Source organism: Hypomesus transpacificus, chromosome 4 (assembly GCF_021917145.1).
Source record: "Hypomesus transpacificus isolate Combined female chromosome 4, fHypTra1, whole genome shotgun sequence".
Lineage (NCBI taxonomy): Eukaryota > Metazoa > Chordata > Actinopteri > Osmeriformes > Osmeridae > Hypomesus > Hypomesus transpacificus.
The window spans coordinates 1,338,930-1,353,970 of record NC_061063.1 but is presented as its reverse complement, the minus strand read 5'-3'; the positions used below and the strand labels follow the sequence as shown (position 1 = coordinate 1,353,970).

General features: G+C 48.5%; 1 protein-coding gene across 4 annotated transcripts in view; it reads right to left on the bottom strand.

Annotated features, from left to right (window-relative positions):
- Positions 1-2,357: 2,357 nt before the first annotated feature.
- LOC124466733 (collagen alpha-1(XIV) chain-like) overlaps positions 2,358-15,041 on the bottom strand; it is a 64,380-nt gene continuing 51,696 nt past the window's right edge. For 2 of the 4 annotated variants that reach the window (XM_047018537.1, XM_047018540.1), the window contains 15 exons: positions 14,426-14,584; positions 13,204-13,281; positions 12,898-12,984; positions 11,738-11,791; positions 11,483-11,578; positions 11,209-11,262; positions 11,030-11,083; positions 10,169-10,222; positions 9,544-9,615; positions 9,333-9,368; positions 8,197-8,263; positions 7,769-7,957; positions 7,466-7,543; positions 6,535-6,690; positions 2,358-4,139 (listed from right to left, as the gene is read on the bottom strand). In XM_047018537.1, the coding sequence (XP_046874493.1) occupies positions 3,775-4,139; positions 6,535-6,690; positions 7,466-7,543; positions 7,769-7,957; positions 8,197-8,263; positions 9,333-9,368; positions 9,544-9,615; positions 10,169-10,222; positions 11,030-11,083; positions 11,209-11,262; positions 11,483-11,578; positions 11,738-11,791; positions 12,898-12,984; positions 13,204-13,281; positions 14,426-14,584 (1,599 nt within the window). In that variant the 3' untranslated portion in view covers positions 2,358-3,774. Of the gene's footprint in view, positions 4,912-6,534; positions 6,691-7,465; positions 7,544-7,768; positions 7,958-8,196; positions 8,264-9,332; positions 9,369-9,543; positions 9,616-10,168; positions 10,223-11,029; positions 11,084-11,208; positions 11,263-11,482; positions 11,579-11,737; positions 11,792-12,897; positions 12,985-13,203; positions 13,282-14,425; positions 14,585-15,041 lie in introns of all 4 variants that reach the window. The other 2 variants (XM_047018538.1, XM_047018539.1) reach the window with 2 other exon arrangements.

The following is a 15,041-nucleotide window of genomic DNA, read 5'->3' as shown; positions in this document are numbered from 1 at the left end:
GGCACTTGTTGGCTAGTTGTAACTGATTTAACTACTTGTACTCGCTGTGAATTATATTATTGTTGGTTGCTTTCCTCCAGGTACACTCTAGCACTTTCGAGTTTCATGTTGTTTAATTGTAATTTGTTTTACATACTCTTCTGGTTCTACCCATTGGCACTTTTTTGCTTTTCACAATGCATGCTTCATGTTTTGGCTACCGGCAATGTTTTTGGGGCTATCTCGTTGTTTATGATCATTGACCTATGCACTTTTTGTAAAGCTCTTTCTTGTAAGTCGCTTTGGCTAAAAGCATCTGCTAAATGAATACATGTAAATGTGAATATTATGTTAGAAATAGATGTCTAGCGTCCGCTGTCTGTAGAATCTTGATCAAGGAAAGCAAAATATTTTAATTACAGTAAATAACTACATTAAAAAATGGTGCTTAAAGCACACTTAATGCCCAACGCCGCCCCTCGTTTTAAACCTTTTCTCAAAGTCAGTTTACTTATGAGATCATAAACAAGAAGAGGTAAAAGTTTACAAGCAGACCTGTGAATTAGGGGTAACCCAGGAATTTGAGAATACTTTATTCAAGCGGTCAAAATATAGGTCCCATCTAAGCATTGGTGTCATGGTAGGTAATGCCATGTTACAGGTGTATGTCCCTGGTATGCACTTAAAATGACATGGTTGTCGGGATAAAGAGAGGGGTTAGAGGAAAAGAAAGAGGCTAAATAGAGAGTAGGAGAGAGGTTGAGACAGCGAGAGAGGAAAAAAAAGGGGAAAATAGCATTGTGTAAGGAAGAGAGAAAGATCATTAGAAAAGTGAGAGCGGGAGAGAATGATGAAGTGAAAAGATAGAGGGAAAGGGAAAAAAGAGAAACAGACAGAGAGAGAGAGAGGAACATCTGTCACACTTCATCCTCCCCAGGATGGTGAGTTTGCGCTACACATCTGACCTAAATACTTCGTAACCTAGCGGAGATCATGACACAACATGCCTGACATGGAGGATTCGTCAGACTGACTCCTGTGCTCTTTAGAAGTAAAAGTGGGTGAAGTGTGGATTAAAGGTCAGAAAGACAAGTTGAGAAACAGAGAAGGAGGAGTGGGGGTATGGGACGAGAGAGCATTCGTCTGTCTTTGTTCCTTTCCCTCCAAGTTTCAGCGTAAAAATATCAAAATCCTCTCTTCCACATGAATCACATCACGATGCCGGTAGCTAAAGTTTCAGAATAGCTCTGGATCACTTTGACTTAAAACAAAATTGGCTTTGAGAGAAGAATGTTAATCCAAAGATATATTAATTCGGCACTAACAAATAAACAAAGATAGGGAAATTGTTTTTTCCTCCTGTGCGGAGGTTTGGTGTGTAAAACCTTCCTTTCAGGGGATTACCCACGTGGGGCTGCTCTGTAATCTCCTAATCTCCCCACAACATTCCTCAGGTGAGTGAATAACTAGTGTGTGGAGACAAGTGTGTGTGTTTGTAGACAGGGGGCAGGGCTGGTTATAGATGATTTTTTTTTTTAGGACTTCCCTCATCTATATACCTGTCTGTCTGTCCACTCAGCTACCTACCTCTCTGTCTACTATTTTACATTTATTCATTTAGCAGACGCTTTTATCCAAAGCGACTTCCAAGAGAGAGCTTTACAAAGTGCATAGGTCACTGATAATGACAACAAGATAGCCCTAAAACATTGTGAGTAGCCAAAACATGAAGCACATATTGTGAACAACCAAATAAGTGCCAACTCAACTATCTATCTGTCTTGTCTGTCCACTCATCTATTTACCTGTCCGTTCACCACCTGTCCTTCCCTCCAACTGTCTGCCCGCCTACCTGTCTACCCTCCCCACCTGTCTACCTGCCACTTGTCTATCCCGTCTCACCCCACCACCACCACCTGTCTTCCTTCTTGCGAGCTCCAATCAGCAGGCTTGTTGGCGAGGTTCTGATACCCAGCGGGAGTCTTTCTCTATCTCAACAGCAGCAACCATGTGGAATTACAACTCTGTTCAGGAAGACAGTCTCACTCTCTTCTGCCACCGCCACACTGACTCACAGCAGATGGGTGTAGGTGTTTGGTAGGGGGGTGCTGAGTGATCTGTGGAAGGTAGGTCGAAACACAGGTGTCTTTGCGGAGGTGTGGATAATGGGGTGTGGATAGGATGGTTGGTAGGCGTTGAAGTTTAAGTCTGGCCAACAGAGAGTTTTAAAAAAAATGTATTTTCTCTCTCCTAGCTTTCACCAGCCAGAGCCAGAGCGTATTATCATTGTGTACTTTGCTAATTGTTATGCATTGCCTTATGCTCAAGGGCGAGGGGCAATGAGTCACATTGGGAAGGGAAAAATTCAATAACGTTGGTTAGACGTACATTTTTATTGTTTCAGAAAAAAAGAAATCAATACCAAGTAAAAAATAAATTACTTTCTTGATTTTTGTCTTTTTTGTTGTGTTGAGGTGGTCCTGCACTTGCCTATGATGTCATCATTGTGTTGCCTCTGTAGCTTGGAAAGGTCAAGGGTGACTTTGGCCTCACTGCTCATCATTAAACAAAAGTTAGGCGGACTGCTCTCACTATTTAGCGGACTGTCTGTGAATAAATCTGACATACATTAATACAATGAAATATATTTCACCTTGTTCTTTTTTTTATATATTACATGTTTATAATTAGCACCTTCTCAAACTGCCCTTGATGACATACACTGAGCTTGCATGTGTCTCTTAACACTGCGATGTGAGAAATGAATCACTGCCAGGTTTCAACACTGGATGGATCTAAATGTGTGAATGTTAATGATGACATCAAAAATAAAGCGCAGTTTTCAATATCTGACAGCATCAGAACAGCGTAACCCATCCATACCTTATGTTTAGAGCAGAAAAAATGCACGAAGACATGGCACACTGGCACAATAACATCTGAATAAATAGTTACAGTTTTAGCAGTTGTGTAGTTGGAGGATACCCGCATCAACAGTGTTGGTGCCTCTTTAAAATGTTCCAGAACAAGTCGAGATCCCAGTTACTGTAGGTAGTCTGATCCATCACTGGTACGTGTGACCAGCTGTGACATGATTAGAGACGCATGAAAACAATGAAGGTCCATATGCTGAGGTTGAAACCTGCTTCCACTATCAAGTACTTTGATCTGTCACATTACACTGAATGAAATGGTACACTGTTATGTATACGTAACTACTTTCATGTACTTATGTATACCGTTATGTATACCTATTGTACCTCACAATATTACGTGTTAATATACAATACTATGTAAATGTGCTTTATGTACTCTACATGATCTGGTTTGTGTAACATTGCGGATAGGCACTTAAAATGTCAAAATGTAAAACCTGAAATAGGATGAGTGCAACTAAAGCACTAACGGATGTGGAGCAGGATCCAATCATAACACAATGCAAACAAAACTCAGAATAAAATTGTGTACAGATTGGTAATGTGTGATCAAATCAATCCTGACCACCTTTCAACAAACCATTTAACACCATTTCATCTATATGAGCCACATCCAACCAAGGATACAGGAGTACTGTAGCTTCTAAAACGTCCTCCCATAATTCAGTTCCAAACCCCCTTTTCCCATCCCCTCGGACCTCCCCGTGACGTCTGACCTTCCATGGCCTCCCTGTGACCTTGGCATCAGGCACTTGATGATAGTTCTTGGACGACAGGCAGAACCCGCAAAAAAAGGAGTGTGGCGATCCGGAAACCTCTCCCTCGCCCCGCCCCGCCCCCTCCACCCTCACCCCCCTCCTCACTCCTGAGTCTCCGTCTTCCGCCCCCCATCCCTCTTCAGTAGCCTCCTCCCCCTCCGCGGCCCCACAGTCTTCCTCTCCGCCCCCTCCTCCTCCGCCCCCTCCTCCCCCAGGGACCTGGAGGAGCGGTGGATCCCCGGGGACCTCAGCTCCTCGTCCCCCAGGCCCGGGGAGGGCTCGTCGGCCTCCACGGGCTGGGGAGCGGGGTAGTTGGGCTGGTAGTACTCGGAGGGGTAGCCCCCGTAGCGGGCGTAGGGGTCGCTCTCCTCCTCGGCCTCGCCGTAGTTCTGGTAGGTGTTGGCGGGCAGTTGGACTGAGGGGAGAGGGCGCCGCTGGTCAGTTGGCTCGGCGTCGTAGCCCCCCTCTAGAACCACACCCGCGGATGGGAGGACGGGGTCGGGAGGTTGCGATTGGGTTAGCGGGACGAGACACAGGTCGGGGGGTGGGGGTGAGGGGCAGGGGTGAAGGAGAAGTAAAGACACAGACACAGCACGGGGTTACTGACCGAGAGGAAGCAGGAGCTGGAGGGCCTAACAGGGCGTGGCCGCTCTGCCAGAGCTACAGAGATCAGCTACGGTGACGTGTGGGAAGGTGGTTGAGGTGCTTTCATTCGACTCCCGGCCGGCACTTATGGGACTCGTTCACTGGTCTCGGGGCATGGAATAGATAGAGATCGAGGGTACCCTGTTGTGAGGTGGCTTAGTTTGGACTGTAGGCGCGGAGTGCGGTGGGAGGAACATCTATGGTGTTCAAGTCCAACAGAAAGCACTTTCTATGTAGCGAACCTACAGTAAGTACAGTACTTATCAGACTGCTCCAGTTCCAGTAAATGACTGTGTGTGTGTGTGTGTGTGTGTGAGCGTACTGGCATCTGTTACAGTTACAGTAAATGACTCTGCGTGTGTGTGTGTGTGTGCACGTGCTGACATACAGTATACCCAGCGAGGTTCGACAGTGCACATTTTTCGACCGAGGAAGCAGGCGCGTGTGACAGGAAGGGAGGGAGATACAGCTAGCGATGAGGGACAAACTGAGCACGCCTCTCTCTCCTTCTCCTCTCCTCATTCACTTCTAAACCATGCCAGCGTCCTTTTGTTGGGAAGTCCGCTCGGTACCCGTTTAGTACGGTTGTTGTTCTGAGTTAGAGAGGACAGGGAAACAAGGAGGGTGAGGATGGGGAGAGAGGGACACACAAACACACACACACACACACATGCCGAGGGTCAGACATGAATCATGTCCACATGCAGTTTGTACTCACAGACCGGAGTGAATGGACAGAATACAGTGTCCATTCTGCACCGACAGTGCGGCTCGCTGTATCGCCTCTCCGCAGAGAGAGGGCGATAGAGACAGACATCACAATCACTGATGGTCTGAGGGGAGATGCGTACATCGACATCATGCAGGCATGCGCTGAGCGTGTCATTTCCTCCACACTCACGGCATGGCGGTTAGGGGGTGGAGTCTAGGATCACCTTGAACTTCTTAAGATGCTGAATTGAGCGGTATAATTTGCCAGTCACATCTTAGCAAGGCTTGTCTATCAAGGTGTACAGCCTACTGGATTATGTTGTTTGAAAAATAGAGTGAGTTGATCTGATTTAACCAATCAGATCGCTCTGCTCCATGGCAGAGAGAGACAGATTCGATTAAATGAATGGATGATTGACAGGGGGCATAGCCCACCCACATTCACGAGGAGGTCATCAATCAACGGTTAAGAATAGAGTGTTGCTAAAGTTCAGTATTCTACGGCGTTCAGACAGTTAATCGAATGAGCGTCAGTTCAAACCTTGACCCAGTTTTCATTTCAGTGTTTTACTATGAAACATTTTCTTTCTGAGAGAATGAGGGAGGGAGGGAGGGGGGATACATAGAGGGGGCAGAGAGAAAGAAAGGAGTAAGATGGAGGGAGGTAGAGAGAGAATAAAAGGAAGACAGAAATACATACGGGGGAGAGAGAGTGTGAGACAGAAAGTGAGAGAAAAGGAGGGACAGAAAGATACATTGAGGGCGAGAGACAAAGGGAAAAAGAGAGATTGAGAGACTTACGGAGAGAGAATAAGACAAAGGCAGAGAGAGAGAGAGAGGTGGAGAGAGAGAGGTGGAGAGAGAGAGGTGGAGAGAGAGAGAGGTGGAGGGAGGGAGGTGGAGAGAGAGAGATAGAGCATTCTCTGTGTAAGGTTTGGACTGAGTTTAAGGCTGCATGTCTGTACACAGGCCTGGCCAGTGTGTTTGAGGACACAGAGGAGGCAAGTGAAGGGTCTGTAGTGAAGAGAGCAGCTCAGATTCTACATTCCAGTCTAACTTCTCCAGGAAGGACACCTGCATCACAGACAGATGCCACAAGCTACAAAATACCTAGATACTCCTACCACAACTCCAACATCGCAGGAGCATAAAAACTCACCTTCTCTTAGTCACTCTGACACAGTGAATGTTCCAAAAAAGTGACAATAATTTTACTACCCTCCCATTCCTACGACACTAGTTTCTGTCGGTCCGACTGTTGAATGCTCGGTAGCTCTGGCCAAAACTCCTCAGTCTGACGCTGCGATCCTTTCCGTCTACGCTGCCTTGTCTAGAGCCTTGTGTTTCTAGGTTGATCCGAACCCCACGCTTTCAGCATCAGTGGTTGCCATGGTAGCTTGATGGTGGTTGCTGAGTGATAGAGCAGTGGTACGTGTCTGCGTTGTGTTTCTTCTAGCATTGCCCTCAGGGAGGGAGAGAGGGGGAGCGGGGGTAACCATAGCTACCTCCGATGTTGTAGCCCACGCAGGAGTTCTGGTCGCAGTAGCCGGGGGGGCCGCTTGGTCCCACGGGCCCGGGGACGCCAGGACGCCCGGAGGAACCGGGGTTACCGGGTCTGCCAGACTGCCCGGGGCTGCCCGTACGACCCACACCTGGAGGACCTGGGGAGGGGGGGGGGGAGAGGGGAGAGTGCAGAGGAGAAGGGTAGGGGAGGAGGGGGGCAGGAGGAGCAGAGACAGCAGAGAGGGGAGGAGAGGGTGGAGAGTGTAGGGGGAGGAGGAGGGGGTAGGAGGTGAAACGACATGGGGAGAGAAGAAAGGGGAAGGAGAGGAGGAGCGGGAAATGAGGTGAGAGGGTGGAGGAGGAGGCGGGGTGGGAGGAGGGTGGATTGGTGAACAAAGGGGGAAAGATGCCAAGAGGGTGATGAGAGGAGGGGAGGTGAGAGGGAGAGATGGAGAGATGGGAGAGCGGTAGGTGAGGAGGAGGTGACAACGTGCAGCAGGATATGCAGTATTTCGATATCCTCTTCTCATCTACCCCATGGAGGCCATCGTGACTCATAAGTGGGTTGCCATGTTTTGGAGTGCTCCTCAGCACAGGGCCGTGGTGTTCCCTGTGAACTAATCTGGCAACCACTTCAGGAGTCCAATCAACACCCCAGTATCAGCGTCATTACAATCAACACCCAAGTCAACAGCTGTAACCCCTCTGGGTTTCATTACACCGGAGCACAGCATCATTGTAAACAACAATAACAACAGTTACAGACACAGTAACTGAACACTCCTCGGTCAAGTTTGAAATGCAAAAGTACAGTCATTTTCTATTACCTAACAGGTGATTTTCTCTCCCAATAGCTATTGTCATGTTGAGGTGTCTAGATTCCGTTTAAGGGGGAAGTTGTGTGTTTGGCAAAACAGACATTGTTGTGGTTACCTGGGGGCCCTGAGGGGCCGCGAGGACCCTGGACTCCTACACCTGGATTTCCTTTCTCGCCCTTCTCTCCTGACTGACCTGCACACACACACAGTCACACACACATAGACACACAGTGACACACACACAGACACACAGTCTCACAGACACACACAAAAATAACATATTATCATAAAGGGCCACATACACACACAAAATAATCTCCCACTAAAACGATAAAGTTTCCACTAAATGACGTTACGCTACATTTCATATCGGCCAGCCACCAGGTGGCAACAGCCCTCCCTGTGAGTAGCCCCGTACCTCTGGCCCCTGGCTGTCCATTCTCTCCGTTGGACCCGGGGAACCCTGGTCTGCCTGAGGGCCCCTGCTCCCCCTGGGGCCCCGGGGTGCCCTGCCTGCCTTGCTCCCCAGGGGGGCCCGGTACGGTGCGGATGGACACCGGCTGGCTGGGCACGTGGTTAAGGATGGAGTTGTAGCGAGCCATGTGACCTGGGGGACACGAGAGGTCAGGGGTCGTGGAGATCAGGGATCACAGACAGGTGGTCCGGGGAGTTCTCGGAGCCCACTCAGAACGGAAATAGTTCTTAAAAGGTGAGTCAGTTGTTAGTCAGGAACGTTTTGAAGAACTCGATAGAACCTGTGTACATTGTTCCCGGGCGCACTCACGCACTTGCACAAGCAAGCACACTCTTACACACCCACCCACACCCCACAGAAGGCTCACTCACTCTGTATCAGCTGTTCGCAGACCTGCCGAGCGATGGCCTGCACTGACGACTGGGACTGCAAGTCACCCTGAGGAGACGACAACACACGCTGACAACCTGCTCCCAGATAACGGCCCCGACACCACAGCACTGCAGCTTCCAACGCGGCTTCACCAGCTCCCCTCGGGCTGCGCTGCTTCTCACCCCTCACACACCCTCGCCGCTAATACTATCAGCTTGGCACAGGACTCTTATTTGGCGACTCCTCAAGTATAAGAATAACAACTGCTCGTTTATTCAGTCGGAAAGAAATACGCCTCGTTGCCAAGAGTCGGGCGTTGCCAGGGAGTCTAAGCTCAATGCGTGATTAAGAACGCATTCAGAGCTTGAAGTAGATGTTACAGACAATCTCAAAAACTCACTAACTGCCACTGGGACTGTTGATAACCCACATTTTTTTGTAACAAAATACAGCTGTTTGTTCCAGTGCTTATGAACTATAAATAGATTCATAGAATTATGCAGATCATTAATATGTTCCCGAGCAGTATACGATGAAATTTGTCTTTTCAGAAAGACTGTTGGTATTTGTAGACAAGCAGACAATTCAAGAGAACCTCCACACCCTGCAGCTGACTAATTACAGGAGGAGAGGAGAGAAAACAGGAAGAAGACAGGAGAGGAGATGGAGAGGAGAGGGAGAGGAGGGGGAGAGGAGAGGAGAGGAGGGGGAGAGGAGGGGGAGAGGAGGGGGAGAGGAGAGGGAGAGGAGAGGAGAGGAGGGGGAGAGGAGGGGGAGAGGAGAGGAGAGGAGAGGAGGGGGAGAGGAGGGGGACAGGAGGGGGAGAGGAGGGGGAGAGGAGAGGAGAGGAGGGGGAGAGGAGAGGAGGGGGAGAGGAGGGGGAGAGGAGGGGGAGAGGAGGGGGAGAGGAGAGGAGAGGAGAGGAGGGGGAGAGGAGAGGAGGGGGAGAGGAGGGGTAGAGGAGAGGAGGGGGAGAGGAGGGGGAGAGGAGGGGGAGAGGAGAGGAGGGGGAGAGGATGGGGAGAGGAGGGGGAGAGGAGGGGGAGGGGAGAGGAGGGGGAAGAGGAGGGGGAAGAGGAACGAGAGATGAGGAGAGAGAAGACAAGAAGAAGACAGGAGAGGTGAATCTACTTACTCTTTCCCCCTTTTCCCCCTTAGTCCCAGAAGGACCCTGCAGAGGGAGACAAAAGGCGAGAACACGAACTGAGGTGAGCCTATCTATCTCCTCAGTGACACAATATCACCCACATGACCTCATACGTTATCTGTTGACATGCAGGACTACATTGTCTTCTACGTTATCTGCAGCAGGGGTTTATGGGATACTGGAGGATTGTGTGACTCACAGGAGGCCCCTGGTCTCCCTGAGAGCCTGGAGGTCCACCGGAACCTGGGGCCCCGGGAGCTCCTGGTGTTCCCTGGGTGTGTGTGTGTGTGTGTGTGTGTGTGTGGGGGGGGGGGGGGGGGCGATGAAGGAGAAGGGGAGGGGGATGAGAAGTAGGGTGCAGAAGAGGAGAGGGACAAGGTCAGAAAGAGAGAGGAGGTGGAGGGAAGGAGACGAAGGGTGAGACATAGTCATTATTATTATGGGACAGTTACATCTAAATAATTTTAAATAACTTTTCATTTCATTTTGTTGTTTCACCTTTATTGAACCTTTATTTATCCAAAGCAACATGCAAATAGTGCATCGAGAAAGTACAGCAGAAGATCAAGGATCAGAAGGGCAAAGTTCTAACAGCATTTCGATAGTCAGAGTCAAGGAACGTCCTGTATTTATGATTCAATGCACATGGTCAGCACATCTCAGCTACCGGGCAGGATGCACAATAATAACATCTACAGTACAACAATAACATCTCAACTGCACTAGTGTGTCTAGTGCAGTGCATCAAAATCAACATCATTTCAATAAGAGTTTGTTTTGTGAATGATGGCTAAAGCTCAGCTTCCTGGATGACAGATACTCACCATGGTCCCTGAGGAACCCTCCCGACCCTGGGGCCCATCTTTACCAGGCAGGCCCTTGAGACAAGAGGAGCAAATACCTTAGCAGAGCTTAGGATAGCCAATCACATACCTACAGTAATGTACAGAACTCCAAATATGTTAGCATAGCTTAGCATAGGCAGTCATTTACTAGTACTATGCATAGCACCAAATAGGTCATATCCCTATGGCAGAGCACCACATACAGTATCATAGTTTAGCTAAGCTAGTCATGTCCCCACTTTGCATAGTACAACATACATTAGTATAGCTTAGCACAACCAGTCATATCCCCACTGCAGAACACAGTAGCTACAGTAGTAACTTAGCCAGTTATATCCACACTATACAGAGTAGGGGTGGGAATCTTGGTACCTCACAATTCGATTCAAATCGATTCTTGGGGTCACGATTTGACACAAAATCGATTATCGTTTTTTTCGATTCGCGATCTTTTGTCTTATTTTATCAAATTTCGATTCAATATATGTTTACATTTGATTCCAGTTTGCTGTTTAGTGTTACTTGTTTCTATTTGATTGTGATAGGCATCTAAGTGTTGAAGAAAAAAATCCCAATGCATTAAAACCTTGAAATGTATAGTTTTTCTTGCAGTTTAGTAAACTCATTGTTATAATTTTATATATATATATACATATATATATATACATATGAATCGCTAGAAGGCTGAATCGCAATTCAAATGCGAATCGATTTTTTCCCCCACCCCTAATACAGAGCACCACATATTGTTTGTTAACTAAGCATCCAAAAGGTATGGCCCCTGTAGCTTAGTAGTGTTGTGAGACCTCCAGGTGGGAGGTGACAGGTGAGTGATCTTACCCTGGAGCCAGGTGCTCCGTCTCGGCCTGGTGAACCAGAAGGTCCTGGTACTCCCTGGAGCAAAGACGCAACACGGTTTAAGGTTAAAGGTACTACATGATTCAATCCAATGCCTTAGTGTGTGTATGTTTGCCTGTGTGTGTGAGTGTGTGTGTTTGTGTGTGCGTGTCACTCCCTACCTGCGTCCCTGTGGGACCAACATCTCCCTTCTCCCCTGTCTCCCCGCGAGAACCCTGAAACAGAGAAAACATCAGCTTTATCTAAAGCCCATTCTAAGTGTGTGTGAATGGGTGTGTGTTGTCGCCGGTTAGTGTTTGTGTGCGTTTTATGCATGTGTTTGTGTCCATGTTTCATGTGTGATTGAGTGTGTATGTGTGTATCCGTGTAGAAGTGTTACACTTGTGTAGGTGTGTCGGTTAGAGCGTGTGTGTTCCGTGTGTGTGTGTGTGTTACCGGGGCTCCTATGATGGACCGACCGCTGGGACCCTGGGGACCAGGAGGGCCCTGAGGCCCCTGAACTCCAGCATCTCCTACAGGCCCCATGGGCCCCTGAGACAGGGAGGAGGGGTTGGAGAGGAGGGAGATTGTGAGAGAGAGTTAGAGAGAGAGTGTTTCAGGCTGCATAGATTCTTAAGAGTATGTGTGGGACTGCATGTGGTGGTTGTGTGTTTGTGTGTGTGTGGGAATGTATGTGTGTGTGTATTGTACCACGAGGCCTGGTTCCCCACGCTCTCCTCTCGCTCCTCTGATTCCAGAGCCTCCCTGTTTATAACACACGCACACACAGGCAGGTGTCATGAAGTGAACCACATCCTACAAATCACATCAAACCACTATTATGAAAGAGAGGAGAGTTGACAGGAAGGAGAAAAAATAAATATGAGCACAAAACACAATTAGATTACAAGTGTGTGGGCATGTGTATGTGCGGGGGGGGGGGGGGGGGTCCTCACAGGTGTGTGCACCGTCTTTTTCGGCAATAAAGTTTGTACCCCGCTTTTTGTGGTTGTACGGCTTATATTTTGAAGTGGCTTGAAGCTCAGTTTTAGAAAAAAAATGTGGCTTTGTCCCAAGATCTCTGCAGACCGTGCAGCTAATTTAATGCTCAACACTTGAATGTGGGCTTATTACTTGAAAGAGGAACTATTTTTACTGTGTCAGTTACACTATCAGGGCTTGGAAATACAGTGACTTGCTAAAGTAGGCAAATGGCTAGTAGAACATAACATTCAATAATTATTTCAGTAAATCAAACGGCTGCAAGACCCAGTGAAACAGCTAGCAAACTAACGCTAGCATTGCTAACAACATTGTCTAATTCAACTTTGGTAGTGTAACCGAGCTCTTTGTAGGTTCGTTTTAGATATAATTTGATATGGTCGACTCGTGTGGACAATAAGACACGGACGCGGTCTCTTTTCACAACGCACTGCTCTTCTTGACATCACCATTCGAACAGCCCTCACTGACTTCACGTAATGCTTACGTCAGCATCATCATGCCTACGCCAACTCCTGAGGGACGAAATGCTCTTGTCCGTTGAACATGGTCTGTAGTTTAGATAACTTGAGTGCACCCTGATTGGGAATGTTTTCTAGTTAGATGGCTTTCCAAGCTATCCAAAGGAAAATTGCTGCAGGGGAAATAAACAATTGTGAGCGTTGCTCTGCTCAAAGCTAGCCAGCGCTACGTTATCATTGTTCCCGTTTAGAGTGCGGCCTATATTCCATTGTGCACTATACTCCGATTTACGATCACGAAGCTCACATTCTGATGGGGTGCGGCTTATAGAAAATACGGCTTATCTTCCAAATCATACAGTGTGTAATTGTGTGTTGGAGGGTGAAAGGGGGGTGGGGGGTTCTCACAGGGGGTCCAGTGGGTCCTGGGGGGCCCTTGCTGTCCTGGGTGCAGGTGCAGGCTTTGGGCAAGGCGGGGCAGTCCTCCTCCTTCCGCTGTGGGTCACCACCACCACATCAGATGAGAACAGATGTTATGGTGGAACAAGTGATATGACCTTACAAAGCATGACATTAAGACACATGACAAAACTTAACACATCGTCAAGGACAGTAAAATAAAGGGGATGAGAATGGTCGTAAGGGGTTACATGATCGGTGGGGGAGAGGGAGTGGGGGTGTTAAAGGGACAGTTCACTAAACACAGCCACCCACCAGGCCTGGCAGATCACAGCACTTGTCTCTGCTGGCCCAGGAAGTACTGCACACGATGTCAAAGGACTGGAGCTGGAACTGGAGAACCAAACCAGAGACACACAGCATGCATTCACACAATGATTACACACAGGTACGATGAACACACACACACAAAGTCACACGCGGCGAACAGTTTCAGGGAACGCAGCTATGCAAAAGTTTCCACTTCCCCAAAAAGTAGTTCTGACACCCAGTCCTGAAAACACAGACCTTCAAAAAAAACGAAATCAAGGGAGGGATCTGTTTCATGTGGTCCTGTGATGTTTTTGTGATAATGTGATCACTACTTTTTTTACTGTTTTTACTGGATGACGGAAACTTTCAGGTTCCGTCGGCTCAGAGAGCAAGATTGTCTTCTAAGATCCATTATTGACCAGAAACTTCAAAAGCCTTGTTCAGTCTCTCAGCCACTCTGCCCTGCAGTCTGGAGGGCTATAGAAGAAGTTTGAACTTTCAAAGAGGAGAGAGGCTGATCAAGCCTATCAGAGAGAGAGAGATGGAGAGAGAGTGAAAGAGGTAGAATTAGTGGGAGGAAGAGAGAGACAGAGGAAGGAGAGAAAGAGAGGGAGGGAGAAGGAGTGTGAAGGAGGGGAGGGAGTGAGAAGGGTAAAGTCTGGCGTCTGTGTCTGCAGCAGGATATCTGGGTTATTTATGGAAACAGGAAAGTAAGACTGTGAAGACATGCTGCGATTTAATCTCTTCTTTTGTCTCCATCGCCGTGGACTCAAAGGAGCCGGAACAGAGACAGAAAACTCTCTTTTCAAAGTTATCTGATCGATCACAGTGACGGAGTTGAACTTTGAACCCTCCTGTCTAAAACCCTCTCCTCAGTTTGGATTACATTCATATGGTGTCGTTGTCCCCCCTCCCGAGAGTTGAGCAGGTACGGATTTTAAATGTGTGACTTCTGTTCAAACATTCAAACCAAATCAAACACAACAGAAGTATTTCATCAATTTGTTTGCTGCACTGACCTTAGACCAGACAATGTCAAACGAATTAGACTTACAAATTCTCGGCCTCTGTCAGACTTCCAGTGTGACTGCACTTCTACACGCACCCCGGAGTTCTAATTCCCACTTCCGTCAACTTGCTAGTCTAGTACATACGACACACTCCCACGAGCAGGGTGCAGCACTTCCTATTCCCGCCCCTGTCAGCTGCCCAGTCGTCTACTCACCGGAGCAGAGTTGTCCTTATTGGCTCGGGAGCGCACCATCCTGCCCAGCACCTCCAGTCCGTCTGCCGTGATGTTCCCCGCCGCGCCGATGCTCTTCTCCGCCACCAGCTTGCAGTCGATCAGCGCCTTGGCACTCGTCTTACTGATGGCCACGTGCAGCTGTGAGGGGAAGGGAGGGGGGGAGACATGAAACAAACACACCCGGCAAACTTCTTCTCGGGGGTCGAGCACAGAACGATCACGCTGAACGTGTTGGGGCGCGTTTGAGTTGCGCCTACGTTCGCATATTCTGACGACAAAGTGCCCCCCCCGGCACTTTGAGGGCTTTTGTAGATGTAGTCAGTGACCGTGCTACAGGTGGCCAGCTACACCCAGGCTAGCTGTCAGAACTCCTTTTTATGGATCAACGACTTGAGGTTCCATAAACCATCCTGACGTGCCGGGTGACTGTAGCCATGGAGAAAGAAAACAGCATACGTGTCGCTGGGAGACCAGCTGTGGGGCCAACTACACACACGGATCCGGGTTCAAAGGGACACGGGCTGTAAAACGGAGCAACCCCGGTCTGTAATTTCGGACATATTTCGGTGCGAGGTCGGAAACCAGAACGGCAGAG